The 20,105-nt window shown below is 33.0% G+C and overlaps 1 protein-coding gene across 1 annotated transcript; it reads right to left on the bottom strand.

The window, feature by feature from the left end:
• Positions 1 to 2,560: 2,560 nt before the first annotated feature.
• On the bottom strand, positions 2,561 to 19,410 carry LOC134690772 (YTH domain-containing family protein 2-like). The gene is made up of 5 exons (XM_063550815.1): positions 19,175 to 19,410; positions 18,994 to 19,018; positions 15,585 to 15,661; positions 9,923 to 11,321; positions 2,561 to 3,597 (listed from the first exon to the last, which is right to left on the bottom strand). Exons 1-4 carry the CDS (start codon positions 19,193 to 19,195, stop codon positions 9,942 to 9,944), a joined length of 1,503 nt encoding a protein of 500 aa, XP_063406885.1. The 5' UTR covers positions 19,196 to 19,410; the 3' UTR covers positions 2,561 to 3,597; positions 9,923 to 9,941.
• Between the last annotated feature and the right edge of the window lie 695 nt (positions 19,411 to 20,105).

Raw genomic sequence — 20,105 nt, 5'->3', positions numbered from 1 at the left:
ATAAGGAACAATCATGCTAAGTTTCATCCAAATCCATTCAGTAGTTTCAGAGGAGAAGATGTTTGAAAAATTGTTAACGACGACAGACGACGACGACGACGGACGCCAAGTGATGAGAAAAGCTCACATGGCCTTTTAGGCCAGGTGAGCTAAAAATGAGAAAAATTACATTTCAGCACTAACAAAATCTGTTGTCCAACTGTTCCAAAATTTCTGATAAAAACAGACCCGAATCTGCTGATAAATTTTACCTTTTAGTCGTATCATCTACTTCTGTTTTTTTAAGATGCAAGCCAAAGAAAGATATTTCGAACAAGAATGTGTCCCAAAGTACACATATGGCCTATCCGAAATATCATTTTCTATGTTCAGTGGACCGTGAAAATGGGATTAAATCTCTAATTTGGCATTAAAATCAGAAGATCTTATCAGAGGGAACATGTGTACTAAGTTTCAAGTTGATCGTACCCCAACTTCATAATAAATTACCTCGACCAAAAACTTTAACCTAAAGAGGGAAAGCTGACGGACGAACAGATCAGAAAACATAATGCCCATAAATGGGGCAAAAAAAAAATGACATATTAGGGGCAATAACTCCAATAAAAGTATTCTTACCAAAAGCAGCCATGTGTGTATATGGACCTTTAAGATTAAAGGTCATACAAGAGTATCTTCCATAGAAATCTCTCGACATTTTCACCTTTATATATTTTAAAGCCTATTGCATGCTTTGAAGGCAAACTGATGACAGATTCTTATAACATAGATAAATTGCTTAGCGGAGAGCAGCTGGATATGACCTCAGAGGTCCAACACTGAACGATTGGGGCAAAATTGGACAATATTTACACTTGATACAGGTCAGAATTTGGCTTGTAATTAAATATTTGACATAATAGGTTTCAATTATTACTGTAGTCAAAGAACTTAAATTGGTTATGTGATTTTGAATTCATTTTCACCGTTTTGCTTTTGTACATACTTTATGATGTTGCGAATTGACCTCCCTCAGGCAATTTTTACCATCCCTTTGTGGTATGGAAACTTGTGGTTTAATTTTAGAGAGATTCATATACCATTCCACAAGTTGTCTGGAAACCAAAAATGCTTATTCAGCCATAACCTTAAATTCAATCCTTCCTTTTGCGGTCATTCACCTCAAGTTTTTCATTTACTTTTACTAAAGTTATTGTATGAAAAGCAAATGTCTTCAGATGACATGATACTAATATACAACCGCAAAGTTTTTTGCAGGTGTATAAAAACATTTCGTTCCTGTCATTAGAACTACTCAATTTGAATATCTTTATAGCAAATGCAATTCAAATATAACTAACTTACCTTTCAAAAGACTCATGACAATTAATATGTAAAAATATGATTTCACAGCAGCTATAAGTTGTATTCAAGTTCTGTTCAGCAGATTTAATTAGTGCAATTGGGTCAAAATTTTGTAAATGGTAAAGAATCAAACTGACCATTAATAAATGCCATTATATCATACAGTAGACCGACAACAGAATTCACAAGTATATACATTATGTTTTACAAAAAAAAGCATGTATACTTAGTTAATATTAATTAAATAAGTTTTTGTAACTAATAATTTTTTAAAGATAATAACTTGCATAATCCATTTGAAACCTATGTTCTGTCTTTTTAACTATAGTTGTGATGATTATGTTGGTTGATTGTCTATGATTTGATTCACAAACTCTTATAAAATATAAGAACCCATCTATGGATTTAGGGGGTTGGAACCCCCCTTTTTTTGGACGATCAATGCATTTGAACGGGAGTATATAGTTGGAACCCCCCCTTTTTAAATGGCTGGATCAGCCCCTGGAAACCATGAGAATTAACCATTATACATTGTATGTCATATATGTAATGTTTGGTTTGGACATCATTAACATCATTATCACATTCTGCAGTTCACCCAGTGCTTAGTTATTTATTTGTGAGAGTAATTAACCCGAGCTGGGTAGAGCAAAATCCATAACATACCCGTAGCCAGGGGGGTTCGGACGAACCCACCCTTGAAAACAAATAAGCACTATTAAAGTCGATGTTCTGTTCGAATTGTGACTGTTTAAGTCGAGTCTGACGAACCCCCCTTTGGAAATTCCTGGCTACGGGCCTGTATAAATATGTCATTTTTAATTTTTTCAAGTGTATTGAAATATCATTAAATCTTTTCAGTTTAATAATAACTTTTTTAATTGCCTATACATTTTACGTATAAATCAAAATTATCGTGCTTTGCACTGCCAGCTTAGCCTATTATTGGTATATTGGGTATAGAACACATGCAAAGAGAAACAACTGGTGTTGAAAGTGTGTTATAAGAGAATCAGATTAGTAATATAAAAATAAACTAGGTGTCGGGTGGTTTCTAAAATTGTTCAATGAAGACTTATAGCTATAGGGATGACCACAGAAACCAAGTAATGGCAAAAGCATATCACCTGGCCTTTTTAGGCCAGATGAAGTGAAAATTTGCTGCAGGTGTGATGCAAGATAATTGCTGCCATGCATTTTCTAATAATATGTACTATTTCTCATGTTTTGTAAGTATTTTATTTTGACTTTTAACAGAAACAAACTGCTACTGTTTAATTTGTGTTTAAAAAAAATCACAGATTTATTGTTGGTGAAACCCCCCATTTTATGTCCTCACCACTGCACTAATTCTCACAAACACATGTACAAAACATGCACATGTAAAATTGTTTCATTATAACTCATGATCAGTACACTACGGAACTCAGCGAAATGTTTAGTAATTTGGTCCTAGCTTTGATTTGTCTTTTCAATTGTTTTCATAATTAAAGCTGCACATTATTTTCTTGTATAAAAACTCCATTGCACTAATGACGATGTTTAGGGGGAAAAACTGTTTTATAATCTTGTCTACCCGAGACTCTTTATATTGTTCGTGTCTCCATGGATACGTAAAATATCTTTTCCCCTCTGAAATGAGAATTATCTTCAAAACACAGTTTTCTTGAATTGTCTAAATACTGATTCTTAACACAGAAGTTTTATCTTTGAAGTAGGATGTCTTCTCAATTTCAATAATGATTCACACGTAGGTTGTGCGTCTTTTGGGACATTACGTCAATTTTTCATACATTTTCCCTGAGGTGTAATGCACTGTCTGTTTTACAATCCACAATGAATCAATAAATGCCATCATTGTCCTCGTATACTACTCCCGTCTTTCAGAAAATGAAAGTACAACACATTTTGAATTCTCCTTCTCGAATAAGAAGGAAATTGTTTTGTCGATTTGAAAATATTGTACAAGAACACATTCAAAACGCAAGAAGAAGCACAATGGTTGATTCTTTTGGTGGAAGGGTTAACAGTCGTTCGCTGCGACCAGTAAAATTTGTAAAATGAAATTCATAATGAACATAAAATCACGATGCATTATTTCCATAGTCGATAGGATCATGTTGAGCGGAAATGAAATAATTATGAAGTTTGAAATTATTGTCTAAGCTAACATTTCATTATAGATTATATATTCTGAAGATTTAAAAGTTTTATCAAAATGCTGGCTGGATAATCCAAATATCTTCAAATTACCTGTAAAAGAAATGAAAAAAAGTTTAAACAGAGACAAGGCAAATGATATTTACACAATTGTTAGAATATGTACAACTTAAAGGCACTCAAAGGAAATTCACGACACAGCCAAAATACTTTCAGAGAAACCTTGTGCACGGCCTCAAAATTTATTTGTTTTCCCCTCAAAAGCATTTAAAACTATTGTGTGCCTTCGAAATCAAAAGTAACACAACCGAACATAGCATACTACAATACATAAACATTGGATGCTGTATGCATAGCGTGTTACATTTAAACCCGCCACATTCTGTATGTATGTGCTTGTCAAAGTCAGGAGCCTGTAATTCAGTGTTTGTTGTGTGTTCACTTGTTACATATTTATTTTTCTTTCATTTTTGTTAACATAAATAATCCTGTTTGAATTGTTTTACCGAGTCAATTCGTGCCTTTTATAGTTTTATACATGTTTTTGCTTATTGTTAATAACTGTACAGTGACCTATAGTTAATTTCTGTATCATTTGGTATCTTGTGGAGAGTTCGTCTCATTGGCAATCATACCACATCATCTTTTTTACATTTATGTCACCCTATTCCGCGTAGTAGCTTTTTCTAAACTGTTGCTATACATGTATTGAGCCCTTTTCAATCTTAAACCATATTCCCTAGTAGATGACTTAAAACTGGATCAACACATGGATAGCAGCAGAATAACAAAAGTACTGCTCTCTCCCTTTAAAAGGGACCACATAGAAAATATCAATGAAGGATAAAACACTTTGTTTAAATAGTTTCACTGTTTGGGGGTGAGGGTCATTACTGGAAGTTTTGTTTAATTGACATTTATTTTATGTATATCTTTATTGGTCAATCAATTTTCCCAAATTTAGTTTTTTTTATCCTACATTGAACTTTTGATGTCGTCCCTTTTTTTTTTAAGAAGCAGCTCATTTACTTTTCTTTGCTCTTGGATAATCATGAACGTATAAATATATCAGGCACTTTCAAATATATTTTTTCTTGTTGCAAGATTACATATACTTTGGATATAGCTACATAGAGAATAGTAAAATATAGATTCATCTCCAAATGAGGTACATGTAAATCTCTTGTTTTATTCATATTTTAGTTACCATTTTTGGAATCCCATTAATTGCTAGCCTATTCATAGTGCATATATTTTGCTCATTGTTGAATGCAGTATGTCAATTTTTAGTGGTTTACATTACTTGTGCTTTTATGAATGGTTGTTTTAAACATATCACATAGATCTGTCTATAGCTATTTACTTTTTTTGTTTGACATGAATACTTTAAGTGACCAAACATCATTGTCCAGAGTTGATGATACACAGCAATAGTGAATACATCAAGTCCCTGAACATACATTTGTACATTAAAACAAGGAATTATTTGAATCTGGAATAATTTGAAATTCTTGAAAATTGCAGGATGAAAAGTTAAACTAACCTAACTAAATACTAGCTAAGGTTAATTTTACTTTCACTTTCATTTCAGTATGAACTAACCCTTTTAAGTTAGGTTAGTTTTCGTCAAAAAAAAATCATCAATTTTCCAGCATTCAAATAGTGCCTGTTTTAAGCAGATTTTTTTTTGTACAAATGCAAAACATTGTCCATGAACCCACATGTTATGCAGGGCAAGGTAACCCTATTGAAATAAGAAATACTGCTGTTGTGTAATGTGCATACCAAATATCATCAACTTATATGTTACAATAACATAAACACAAACTTAATTTGTGAATGGAAAAGCTTTAATCCATGAACAGTGCTGAGTAAAATAATCACCATGGAAAAGATTCACAAGTACACAACTGCATACTAAATATCATTAACTTATCACAAGTGGTTCCTCTTAAAAGGATTGCATTCCAAACTAAACTGAGCAAAACATTCCAATACCGACTGACAAATGCTTCTACCTAACAAACTTGCACATGTCAAGAACACAAAATCTTGAAAGTTAACATACCAGGACTGTGAAAGGGGTTAATTATAATCGCATTATCTCCGTGGAAACAAGATGTGCCAATAATAATACATCTACATACCAAATATCATTGAACTACAAATGTACCACTAGTTGTCACGATAACTGACCTAATTGCAAAATATCGACAAGACAGCTGTCAAGATAAAGGTGTGAAAATAAACAATGCAGGCCCGTAGCCAGGAATTTCCGAAGGGGGGGGTTCGTTTGAATCACAAACTTGACTTTAGTAGTCACAATTCGAACAGAACATCGACTTTAACAGTGCTCATTAGTTTTCAAGGGGGGTTCGTCCGAACCCCCCTGGCTACGGGTATGCAATGTAATTTTACTTTGATCATTACTAACCTATATTTTTAATACATGTATGCACAATCTTATCTCTAATAAGAAACAAGACATCACATGTATGATGAAATTTCTTGCCTGCTTTATACTGAACATAAAAGTATATACATGTAGAAGAGGAATTTTGACAGCATAAAAACACTAACAAAACAATATCAAAGTCAGATATTAACACTGCTAGACTACATTTACTTTCTTTGCGAATTCTTGTCCTCACTGCTTATTGAAAATCTTGCAAAGAAAACTAAAACACATACCAATTCTATGAAAATGAGGTCAACCTCAGGTGAAACATAACAGAGGGACAAATATATATGCCAATAACAGAATGATTGAATTCAACATTGAACGATGCAACAACTTGTATGTACCCTACCAATCTATTTTATACATAATGAAGGCAATTGATAATTGATGCAATTATAATTTATCAGAGTTTTGAGAACAAGTTAACATTTGGTTGAGGTTAAGATGGAAAACAGCTAAATAAATGGAGAATGTGTCCATGGGACTCATGACGGCCCCCGCTTAAATGTAATATTATGAAGGGACACAACTCAAGAACTATAAAATACACTACCAACATTTGGGCTTGATCTGAACTGTAGTAATAAGCATTGTGTATACTTTTCAAAAGATTTAGTCGAGACAAACCTTAAAAAGAGAACGGAAATGAAAAATTCAGCAATTTTCCATTTGTAAAGGGGTACAACTCTAGAACTGTATAAAAAGACACCACCAAAATTCAAACTTAATCTCTGTTTTGTGGACTAATTTGCACAACATTTGGTTGAGGAAACTTAAGTTAAGAGAATGCATATCTATTATGGGACTAGCAGATGGAAAAGAGTAGAACTTTATGCCCCCTCAAGAGTGGCTGGGGCATAATAATCAACAATATCCCCACTTAAATTCAAACTTAATCTGCTTGTAGTAATGAGCATTGTGCATAAGTTTCATTTCAATTGGTTTAATCAAACATGAGAATGGAAACTAGCTTCGGGATTTACAGATGAACAGGGGTATTACTAATAACTCCTGTACGGTCCCCCCCCCCCAAAAAAAGTTTAATTTGCAAAAGGACTAGGTAAGGCAATCCCTGTATCATTGATGTTTTCTAAATACCAAATAATTTTCAACAACAAGAAATTAATCAATATAGTGACCAGGGCTTTCTACCTTTTGTAGTATGAAGCTTAATACAATTAGATAACACTCTACGGTCAGTCTTGCATTCTACAATAGGCTATTTATATGTATAATGATACAAACCTTCACTGAAAAATAAAACCTTAACCAAACATTTGTACAGTGAAACATGCCTAGTAAAAATAAGTTATTAAATTTAGGATTATTTTTTTTTTAACTAAAAACAAATTAAATTTAATCAAATATTTTATTCCCTACAGGATACTTCATTTACCAAAGTTTAATTCTTTTCAGCCCTATATAAAACAAACATCATAAACATTTACTAACCTAATAGCTACGTAGGTAAACGAGAAATTTAGTAGTACATGTACATCAGAAATCCTGCAGGCTAAAAGATTAAGAGCCAATATTTCAATAAGAGAGGACATGTAAAAAGACTTCCAAGATCAAAGTCAAACTAAAGGAACCAGAAAAACATAATACTAGTATTGATTAATTAATAAGGTTAGATGGACGAAAAATGTGTACCGCACTACCTGCAATGATAAAATATTCACATCATTATTCATCATCTTTCACAAAAGCAACTATCTGGATTTTGGGATATATTATTTGCAAAGATATAAACTGTTCTGAATGGTGTTGATCGAAGTACTATTTAGCTAGCTAACTTGTACTAAATTCAGAAGAAAAGAATAGAACATAGTTGACAGAAAAAGCATGGAACCCCAATTTTTTTCAACATAACCCAATGCATTGCCTGAAAACTATCACAATGTTACACTTTCTACCAATTATTATTATCCTATTTATTATTCATGACTGAGAAAATTGGCATAACCAAAAATAAATGACATGACGATTCAGATGAACCTACTTGCATATCATAAATGAACATAATAAACTGAAGAACTACCGAAATCTCAACTTAATTGTATTGAATCATGCAGATGCTTCATAGCATTTGATTGAGCTCAACTTAAGAGAATGGAAACGAAAAATTTCAGCAATTTTTCCATTTGTAAAAGGGCATAACTCTAAAATGATCAAAATTCAAGCTTGGTCTGTATTTGGTGGTATAAAGCATTGTGTACAAGTTTCATAATATTTGGTAAAGGCAATTTTAAGTTAAAGAACAGAAACAAAAATTGGGACATGCATGTACAGGAGGGACAAGGGTAAAACTTCAAGCCCCCTCCACTTATAATACAAGGGAGTATAAAAATCCTTTTTTTAAAGTCACTTAACCATGAAAATGATGTCTAGGATAATGGACATACATGTACATGTATGTCAACAAAGGAAACTTATTTAAATAAGGGACATCAAAAGTTCAATGTAGGATAAAAAACATAATTCAAATGACCCCCCCCCACCTTTAAACTGAATTTGGGAAAAATTGAATGACCAATAAGGATATTTAATAAAAATATATGTCAATTACACAAAATTTGCAGCAATTTTGACCCCTACCCACAAACTTTGAATTATGTTTTTTTTTATCCTTCATTAATTTTTTTATGTCATCTCTCTAACATGTCTAAGGAATCTGAATGAAAGGAATGAAGCATCCACAACTGCAATCTTCTACAAATAAAAAGCTGTATACAAATAGTTGACAAAGACCAAGTCTGATAGTATATATCCGCAAGTCTTGCATCCTTGCACTTTTTGTTGAAGGCAGGACAAAAATGGTGAATATAAAAATTTGGTGCCACTGATTTATCACTTAATGTTTTCCTTAAAAAAAAGTATGCTCATGATCTTACATAAGGATCTGTTCATGAAGTGCCTGAATTGTGGATAGAAACATGGCCTTCTTATATCTATTTTCAAAATTTTAAAATTGAGAACGGAAATGGGGAATGTGTCAAACAGACAACAACCCAACCATAGAAAAAAAAAAAAACAGCAGAAGGTTACCAACAGGTCTTCAATGTAGCGAGAAATTCCCGCACCTGGAGGTGTTTTGGAAACAAATGACCTTATGACATTTCTGAATTTTACTCTTTTGTCATTAGTAAATTGAGCCCAAGTTTTGTGTTTTTGTTGGGGATGTATTTCTATTTGTATCCATCTGGTGATTCCAGCTCGTCAACTGATTTTAATGTTCTTTCATATGTTGGAGTTACACCACTGTCCCAGGTTTTACATGTTTAACTCCACCACATTCTGTATGTATGTACCTGTCCCAAGTCAGGAGCCTGTAATTCAGTGGTCGTCGTTTGTATGTGCAACACATTGTTTTTTTCATACATAAATAAGGCAGTCAGTTTTCTCTTTTAAATTGTTTTACATGTCATTTCTGGGACTTTTATAGCGGACTATGCGATATGAGCTTTGCTCATTGTTGAAGGCCGTACAGTGACCTATAGTGGTTAACTTCTGTGTCATTTGGTCTCTTGTGGAGAGTCATTGGCATTCTTACGTCTTTTTTTTCTATATTTATTAAAATTTGTCTGATGGTTTGTGAGGCAAAAATTAAATATTTAAAAACAACAGATGCCAAGTGATTGCCTCTTTGACCAAGGGATCTCAAAAATTTGAAAATAGGACAACCAAAAAGCATTGCAATCAGAATTTTTCTCATGGAATACTTGTCATTAACATAAAGATATCAGAGGCACCCAAAATCTTGAAAATCAAAATCAATTTTGCCAGCTACTACTGACTTCTAAGGAAAAACTAAATAATTTTAAACTTTTTAAGAGTGCTTATCATTTGCCTTATGTTAAACAGGTTTCACTGTACAAATGGGGTATCTTCTTCTGTAACTAGCCTGAAACAAAAGTTTATTTTATTTTATTTGATTCACTACAGGAAGACACCTACCCAGTGTCACCAATGGGCTTTATTCAGCACCATTTTTTTTAAATTCTGTGCCTTCCTCCTCTTGACGTTTCTCATAGTGACTGAAGTCATCAAAAATCGAAGTGCTATGTCTATAATTGTGAAGTATTTTCAGTACTTGCTTTCCCTTTTCCAACGGCACTTCTTGCGTATCCCTGGAGTTTGTAACAGGCTTGTTTTCATTATTCTCCAGTCTTATGTGTCTGAGGTGACCGTTTGGAACGTCCTTCACATAGATCCATTTCACCTCAATCTGTCCCTTCCACTTATCCTGTGCCCATACACCCACATCAGTACTGAATTCCACATTTGTCATCATTTGGGCCATTCCACAGAAATGTCCACTTCCGTTGACACTAAAGAAAAGATAAATTGGTCCTTTTCCTTCACGTTCCTTGTATGCCGCGTCCAAACGTTTGTTTCCCTGTTCAGTGCTACACCATACACTATACTTAATCGAACGGTGGATATCGTCCTCCGAGTAACTCTTGATAATGAAAAATCTTGCACCTTTCGGGTTCAAATTGAAATCCTTTGGATTATATAGATTAGCCGACTTGAGCTTGTCCAAAACAGGATTGGGTGGAAGTGCAGATGCTGCACTTGACACACTCGCCTGTCCAGAGCTACTAGAAGCACTGTTCGATTGATTAGTGTTTCCTGAATAATTAGAATTCATTGACCTACTACGAGGTGCACTCCAGGATCGTCCTCCATGTTGATTTCCTTGCTTTCCAGCCACATTGTTCCTTGTATCCCAAGTTCCAATGTCCATGTTTTGCTTTTTCGGATTCATCGGAGCTCGAGGAATAGAACCTGGTTGAATCTTAGGCTGGGGACGAGCTGGCTGACTTGCAATTGCAGCCCAAGATGTCTTCTTTGGAGCCTGCTGCCCGGTAGAGACAGGTCCCACAGGAGGTGCCACATTAGTAGCATCCCCACCTAACTGCCCAGGATCCATATATCCATTGTCCATTCCTTTATCCCCTGCAATATTCATTCCTTTAAGTCCCTGTTCCACACTATTCATAGCCGGATCACGTTCAAATTCTCCATTCATTTGTGTATACGGATCAGCAGGTATCATTTGCTCTTGTCTGTAATAGTCCTCTGGATTAGGATAACGAGTGTCTTTTCTACCCTGTCCTCCATTACTCCAGTAATCACTTCCTGAATATTCAGTCCATCCAAATTGAGGGTAACCGAAACCACTGAACATTCCATTATAGTCATAACTACCAAATGAAAGCATTGTCGCGTCTCCACCGTTTGACCAAGCACCTTCACCTAGTCCTTGTCCAAGATACGGAAATGACATGGTTGGATTATAGTAACTAGGCATGAATGGGTCTGGGCTCGACATTGGTCCTGTACTGTATCCCTGTTTTAAAAATACATCAGATATTATTTATCAACAATCTGTAATGACTTTAACATGTAAAAACTGTCTGTTCACATGTTCAGATAAATTCAGTGACCTGTGATTTATTCATTCACATACCTATTGTTATTGTTATCTCAGACAAGACAGACCACAGAGACAACTGTGTCTATCAGATAATAAAATTATAATTTTTTTCAATGTAAAATTTCAATGAAGTTAAAACTAAATTTTTTGTTTCCATAGGCAGACCCAGGCCGCCCCTTTCGTGGCAAAATTTTGGTTGATTATATGGGGAATCACTGAAGAATGACTGGAGTCCCCCCTTAGGAAAAGTTTTTTTTATTATATTAAAGGGTCAGTTCATTTAATTTTTCAATAGATAAAAAAAGAAAATTGAAGCTCTTTATTAGACAATTATCTGATATCAATGATACTTCATCTGATAAAATCTTAATACTTGATAAACATGTTTAATTTCAATTTAACCTGAGTAAATTGAATGAAAGATATCAAATAAACAATGACTTCATTACCTACATGTGAACAGACAGTGATTTGTTCATAATTCAGTTTGATTCAAAATGTCAGTGCATGTAGAAAGTGTACAGTAATGTTTTATCGCTTTATTTTCCAATTGATGACATGTATTTAAAATTTTAGATAAGGTTCTAATGCATTGTTTGATCTGAAAAAAAATCATTTAGGTCTAATAGAAATACATGCAATTTTGAGCACAAGATACACCTGTCATCTAGTGTGTGAAGTTTTATGCAATTATCATAAAGTCTCTGAAATATGGCGCGACCCCCCTTTTTTTTAAACAAAAAACTCAATACATTAAAATAGAATCATCACCAAAAAGTATACAGATCTTTAGATAAATAAAACTAAGAAGAAAGTTTTAAGCAATAATCAAAAATCATTTTTGAGATACAGCATGACAACCCCCCCCCCCCCCCTTGTTTAATTATAAAGTCCTGTAAAACCAAAAAAAATTATTATTATCACCAAAAAGTAATGTAAATTTAGAAATTTTTGTGAGATTTTTATTTATGCAAATAATGCAACTAGGTGAGTATTGCAATTATTAGAACTTGCATTCTGAAAAAGTGATATCTTTTACATATTTCTGTAAGTAGATTTTCCCTGACATCGCAATAATTAATCTCCAATTTTTGTCACTTTTCAAAAAAATTGCAATAATAAATGCAGGCAATGATTTCTGAATTTACCGAATACAGATCATTTGACCATCATAAGAAACAACTATTATAGTTTCATGAAATTTGGATATGTGGTTCTCAAGTTATGGTGCGACATGAGGACGCCAGACAGACATTTGTCAGAGCTCCAGATAAGAATTCACAAATTGGGGTTTTTAACCACCATTTTCTTATAGAATTGGGTGATAAAGTTTTTTAATTGCATTATCAATTCGAGTTCACCCCTCAGGTTAATATCAAATTGGGTTTTTCACCACCAAGCTCCTTAATGTATTGGGTTTTTTCATCAACACAATATTGAATATTTAAGCAATATCAACCCCACATTTTTTACCATCTAAAATGTGTTTCTTTCTTTGTTTAGCTGTTTTATTTGGTTTAGGGTTAAGATTAGGGTTATTTGTTAGCTGTTTTATTTGGTTTATTCACTGAGGAGCAATTGTAGGTTTAATTTGTGTCCTGTTTCAAATCTTCTGCCAGTTTTGTATTTTCTCACAAAAACGGATATGTGTATTCACAGGCACTCACTTGTCTTGTACCTTTATATAATAAATAGGGCTCTTCACGGTTAGTTCGGCCATATTGGATAGGGGGCAGATTTTTTGGAAGAAGGTGGAAATAGTATGAAAGTGTGGGAAATCCTATGTGTGTTTCCAAGCAACAGCTGTGTTTTAATGATGTTTTCCCGTATTTTTCACACCATTTTCACCTCTTTTATGAAAATCTGCCCCCTATCCAATATGGCCGAACTAACCGTGAAGAGCCCTATTCTGAGACCAGTGGCAGTGCCTGTGTGTGTATTCATAATGTGACCGTTAAATGAATAAAAATAGTAAATAAACTCTAATTATACTTGAATGTTTTTGTTTTATTCAATTTACATAAATCAGGGTTTAGTTGTCTTTTATTAGAACTTTTGGTTTCTGATGCTTTATCATGTCATAATTGATTTGGCCTTTCACTTTTTCCAACTGATTTTGTTTTTGAAGAAACCCCATGTTTAATAGCAATGTTCTTGTTAAGGTACGCATACACGCCTGTGCGTTTGATGGACACTTCCTAATAAAACTGATTGGGTCTTGTTATCATCAGAACTTTCCCTCAGCTTTTCAAAAGAAGCAGAAAACATGTTTCTATTCAATATTTTTACCGGACATTCACTTTCGTTTGAATTCAATGTATGTTATGATAAATCCAAAGCAATTCAAAAACAAATATGACGTCATGACACATTCTTATGGATAAATGCCGAGAAGATTGAAATGTTTTCAAAAACATGTGTACCTATTGAGCAACGGAGAACTCCAACAGGGACCCATTTCAGCTACTTGATGCAGGGATCTATTTTTAGGACAAAAGGAAATTTCCAATTATAAATATAATAAAAAGAGATTTACGCGACGACTGTAAACAGATAAGAGTAAATAACGTAAACGGTAGCCAATAAAAGGGTTGAGAACTCATGGTTTTGGCATATAATTGGGTTTTCCTTTGAATTAATTGGGTTATTGAACCCAACAATGGGCAATTGCATTGGGTTTTTTATTATTTGTATTGCGTGATCACGCAAATACGCAGCTTATCTGGAGCTCTGATTTGTATACCATAATACGTCCCTAAAAACCAAATCATTTGCGTTTAATGTTGCAAAGTTTTCATATTTGTGTTGTGTTTTGCACCTTTTTATTGCAGACAGCTGTTTGTGATTTCCTTTTTATTTTTGCCCATGATATTTTTTTTCTCTTCTACATGGTATGGGCTTTGCTCATTGTTGAAGGCTGTACCGTGACCTGTAGTTTCTAATTTCTATGTCATTTGGTCTCTATTGGAGAGTTGTCTCATTGGCAATCATACTGCATCTTCTTTTTGATATTTTATTACTTATTTCTAACATGTTTTGATGGATATGTTAATATTAGTCAACAGGATATATTAAGAGTCCTACATGCAGTCAGGGTTCAAACTTGTATAAGTGTTTTACTGGTAAGATGTATTTTCCTTGGGACACAGATGATGCCCCACTAGCATATAACATTATAAAGGGCAAATTGCAAGAACTGTATAAGTGACAATACCCAAATTAGTACTTGATCTAAGTTTTGTGGTAATAAGAATTGTGTATAGATTTCATAACATATAGTTCAGGAAAAACATAGAACAGAAACTAAAAATTAAAGCATTTTATCATTTGTAAAGCTAGAAAAGTAAAAATGATGCCACCATAATTTTAATTTGATCTGTGTTTTGTAGTGATAAGCATTGTGTATAAAAGTATCACATTTGATTGAGGCATATTAAAGTCAATTAAAGTCAGAGAACAGAAACTTAAATTTCTGAAATTTTTCCATTTGAAATAGGATACAGCTTTAGAATGGTAATAGTAACCTCATATATTCAAAACTTGACCTGGCTGTGTTTGTGTTTTGTGGTATCAAGCATTGTATACAAGAGGGACGAAAGATATCAAAGGGACAGTCAAACTCATAAATCTAAAATAAACTGACAACGCCATGGCTAAAATTGAAAGAGACAAACAAAAGTGCACATGACACAACACAGAAAACTAAAGAATAAACAACACGATATAAGATTCATAATATTTGTTCAAGGCATACGAAAGTAAGAGAAGATAAACTAAATTTAGGACATACAGATCGACAAGGCTTAAACGTCTAAAAGCACCCTTGGCTACGGCTAGGCAAATTTTTTTGTTTTAATCTTGGAAATTTTCACATGGCTCAAATAAAGCGAGTATTGAATGAAAATGGGATTAAAGTAAATTTATTTTCTTACACCACACTGTCTGTGTCATGGTTACAGCGGGATTAAAATTTACAGATTTTTTTCTTCCAACACTTAATAATAATTGAAAAAGAAATCAGATATTCATTAAGAATTAACAAAATTCGTTGAAGCTTGTCAAAAGCTTTAAGACCAAAAAATGTCAAACATAAAGCATTTTGTTTAAACCTTGTACAATGTTAATTCATACCGACTCCACAGACTTGTGAAGTGCAGTGTTTTGTTATCTTTATACCTGATGTTGGGGTGGTTGCTGTAGATAAGGTTCAAATTCCTCGTCTTTCACAGTTTCTTTAGCTTGTCCATTTGCCACTGAAAGTAAATTTAATATTACAGACTACAGTATAGTTCAATGAAGTTATCACTCTTAATGAACAAGGGTACAAATTTTGCAACGGTTTGTGGTTTGCAATTTTTATTGAGTTGAATTTTGGTAGTCAATTATATTTCTTGTACTGTTCATCAGAGTATGCACTTTTTTAGTTGATTTTTGTTTGTCAGACGTCATATTGTAATCATGATCTAGGGTTTACAATTTTAGTTGATTATTGGTAATCAATCTGAATCATAATGATTGTAGGTTTGCAATGTATATTGAATTGATTAGTGGTAATCAATCATATCTATCATAACAATTGTAGATTACATTTGCAATATTTATTGAATTGATTGGTGGTAATGATAATCAACCATATCTATTGTAATAATGGAGGGTTTGCATTATTTCTCGTTGATTTTTGATAATTGTGATCAATCTTATAGTACAAGACAAAAGATGTATTGTTATTTTTAATATGAAAATGAAATTTGCGGTTCAATCAATAAATCTTTTATAAGTTAATATTTCATTTACATTTAGTTCATCATCATTGTATCGATTGATGGTTGAATTCTTCAGTCTGCACCAAAAAACTTTTTTAACTACTAGTCCAAAGACCAAGATCCTGACATTTTCCATAGTGATCCAAACAAAGTTTTGCAAAAACTAACTAGTCCGAATGAAATTTATACTAGTCTGGGGCATCGGACTAGTGGCTAACTGTGCAGACTGATTCTTTACCGTAATTCTCTATATCGTAATATACAAACCAAATACATTGTCATTCACACAAAAATGAGCATGACAGGAACCATTGATAGCATATTATACAATTAGAAATACAAACCCAATTAACTGTGATTCAAATAAGCTTTTTACAAAGGTACATAACCGACATAAAATATATATATATATCAACAAATAATAAATGACACTTAAATATTTTACTTTACTTTTACTAAAAGTTGTTGACTGTTAATAGTTCCTATCATACAAATTGAAGCAGAAAATAAACAAAAATGTGCCCATAGTACATGAATGCCTAAATCACACCATCATGTTGTATGTTGAATGGACTGTGAAATTGGGGTAAAAACTCTAAATTTGGTATTAAAATTTGAAAGAATGTATTATATGGAACATGAGTACTTAGTTTCAAGTAGACTTCAACTTCACCAAAAAATTTAACCTGAAGATAAATGAACAGCCACACAGATCTAAAACAAAGCTTTCTGGTTTAAGGAATAATACGAGGCAGGCATTACCTGTTAATGGGGACCAAGTCTCTATGAATTATTTTTTGTAACTTAAAATATTTGTTAAAAAAAGAAACGGAATTTTGGTTCTGTTGTTAGGGATTTTAGTTGTAACGTTATTTAAGTTATGACGTCATATGCAATGTAAATAAAGAAACCCCATCATCAGGTTATGTTTTTTCATATCGACAAATTATTAAAAATGAAATTGGTATTGCGTTCCTTCCTACTTTTTAAAAAACTGATAAATATATATTTTACCCAAAGTTTCATACAAACGAGACTGAAAAAAGGAAGTACATTGTAGATTTCTGTGCAGATGCTGGAATTCAAAACATGACATTAATATTTTTTTCCTGCATTTGAGTTCATTAGTACAATGAAATTTTCTTGAAAATTTTCCGATTTTTTGTTTATTGTTTTTTCTACTGTTATTCGGGACTTCATCCCCCTCATATCTTATTTAATCCCTTACTACAATGGTAATTTTTGCAATCATGCAATTAGGAAAAGGGTTTTAATTTTTGCATGTCAATAAACTATCAATTGAAGCGTTTAATTACAAAATGTGACCTGTTCCTGTGTGATGTGTCAACTTTTTGTCATAAGACCCCAAAACAATATGCCTGATTTCAACCAAATAATTGTCTTGTGGAGAGTTGCCTTACTGGCAATCATACCACATATATACAATGTACATGTACATCCTTTTTTATTTCTCAAAGTGAAAAATTAATCTGGTGTCCAATGCAAATTTAAGAGTTGAGTTAGACGATACTTCTTGTTCACAGTCCTGTAATTATATATACCCATGGTTTTAATGGACTGGTGTGAAAAAAAGAGACCAATCTTAGAAAATAGGTGTCAGTTCATCCACCACAGAAGGGACAGCATATATAATTGTTTCAAAAAATAAAATGGAAAATACCAACCTAAATACGCAATAATTTTATTGACACAACCTAAGTAAACAGATAGTTGTTTATATTTTAATTTAATAAAAATGCATTATCTTCTTTTAACGGCTACTTCATTGCCTGAACAGTTACATGTCATACATTGTAAGCCATTGACAATATAAAAATTGTCTTTGGGCTTGGTAATGAAAAAGGAAAGTTGATATTTCATTTACATCCTCGTATTGCTTATCAATCACGAATCCGGGTCCGTTCGCCCTGATTCACCTTCGCCATACTACGTGTTCGCCCTGATACCTGTTCGCCCAGGGTCCATTCGCCCAGATTTTTTTTTCTTTCTATTTGTTGTCCAGTCGCATAATTTTAAGTATTTGAACAAAATATGTTAAAGTTTGTTAACAAATTGACAGAATATTTATATTGCCGCAATCATTTTGTCATTTTCTCTTTGATTTACAGAGTAGAATTGGTATACAATGTATTTCTCTTTATTAATATTTGTTAACAAAATAATTGTATTCAGTCAATCATAAATGTATGCAGTATAACTGAGACTAGGACTGTCTCCGAGTATAATAATGAACTTGTAAATCCGTTTCATGATTTACAGTTCGTACATCATTGTGTTTATTAATTTCAAGCTGAATATTTTATCAAAACAATAAAACGTTTGATTTTTATTAATAATCCATCAAAAGTCAAGTATCACAATATTCAGTGATCCGAATTATTTTGTCATTGAACAATTAACGATCCTAAACAAGCCATAATCTTTTAAATATTTTCCCGTTTCCATAAATTTCAAGAATATATACGGTAACCATAGAAATATCTGAATAAGTTTTTTCAACTTCAATGCCCTGCATGAATATCATTATTTTTTAGTAGGGCGAACAGACTCTCTGGGCGAACTAACTCAGGGCGAACGCACCCAGGGCGAACATGTTATTAGGGCGAACGATCCCGATACCATCAATCACACACCTGCTAAAATATACACATGAATTACGAACATAAATATACATTAAAGTTCATTTTCAACCTTCAATATTCTATATCAATACTTGTAGCATTTTTTCATAAACGAAAGTTAAGCGAAATGATTCACAAAAAAATGTATTTCCCACCAAAATATCATTGTCAATAACGTACCTTGATTTGGCTGTCCTTTTCCTCTCTGAAGTTGGGAGTACATGAAAAAGAAATAACACAAAATCAATGGCAAATAACTAATAATTAGATGACCATGGCCTGAATTAATTTACGTATTAGGGCGTTTATTGATTACAGGAAATTACAAATACATTCACAAAATGGCGCATGGTGACCATACCTGATCAAGACTCGCAGACATTCCACAAAACAAGTTTCCACGTTTGTGTTCGAATTTAAAAATAAGTCTATATTGTCTATAAAATGTAAGGTTTCTTTAAAACCACACCACTATTTCTGATATATTGTTGTAAACACTAAATCTGAAGAATTATTTATCAAAGAGCACTTCCCTCCAAGGAACAATGGCGGCGTATATATGCATGTGCCTCGTTTCCGTATTATCCACGTGATTGAAAGATGACGTCGACATTAAATTTCCTTATATAAAAAAGGGGGAGCAAAATATTCATTCATAAATGATAAATCGGATTTATTCAAGATAGTTACAACACATCTATATTTTGGGCATATTTAAATGGGGCAATATATTTACAATATCAACAAAATTTTGTTCAAATTCTGATTCAAATAGATGCAAATGTATAACATAATGTTATTTATTCAGTTTAATTAAATTTAATTATCTCTTCCAAAACTGGCAAAAGCTATAATTTTGATTTGTGTTCTGCTTTATTTTCTTAGAGGTAATTTGTTAAAACTTTTTGACATTAAAAAGATATATATATATATATATATAAAAAATTTAAAAAATTGGGACAGTCGGTGAAAATTTCGGGAAAAGGGGGGGGGGTTCAGTCAATAATAACTTGACTAGCTAAGAGTTGTTAGACTGGTGAGTGGTGGGAAGTAGGAACCCGAGGGTTACTCAGTTGTGACGACTCCGAGATGCGGTACAAAATAGGATAACATCAATATCGGTCCGCAGGTGAAAATTACGCCGGAACAGTTGGTTTTTTTTTTACTTTCGGAAAAAAATTATGCATCCGAGCTGTTAAAAAATCAAAGTCTATCCAACTCAGTACCGTGACCATATTCACTCAGTATTTCATAGATACATCATCTTCTTCTTTCAACAGATAAGGAACCGA

The sequence above is a fragment of the Mytilus trossulus genome, chromosome 11, assembly GCF_036588685.1.
Source record: "Mytilus trossulus isolate FHL-02 chromosome 11, PNRI_Mtr1.1.1.hap1, whole genome shotgun sequence".
Classification (NCBI taxonomy): Eukaryota; Metazoa; Mollusca; class Bivalvia; order Mytilida; family Mytilidae; genus Mytilus; species Mytilus trossulus.
Note: the sequence above shows the minus strand (reverse complement) of the source record. Positions and strands in the feature narration are given on the sequence as shown.

What these genes read in the sequence shown, in the direction of transcription:
- LOC134690772 (XM_063550815.1), bottom strand. Translation starts at nt 19,195, where the DNA reads ATGTCTGCGAGTCTTGATCAG. An exon ending in TGTCTGCGAGTCTTGATCAG is followed by an intron (nt 19,019 to 19,174) that starts GTATGGTCACCA and finishes TCCCAACTTCAG; the next exon opens with AGAGGAAAAGGACAGCCAAA. An exon ending in AGCAACCACCCCAACATCAG is followed by an intron (nt 11,322 to 15,584) that starts GTATAAAGATAA and finishes TTTTTAAAACAG; the next exon opens with GGATACAGTACAGGACCAAT.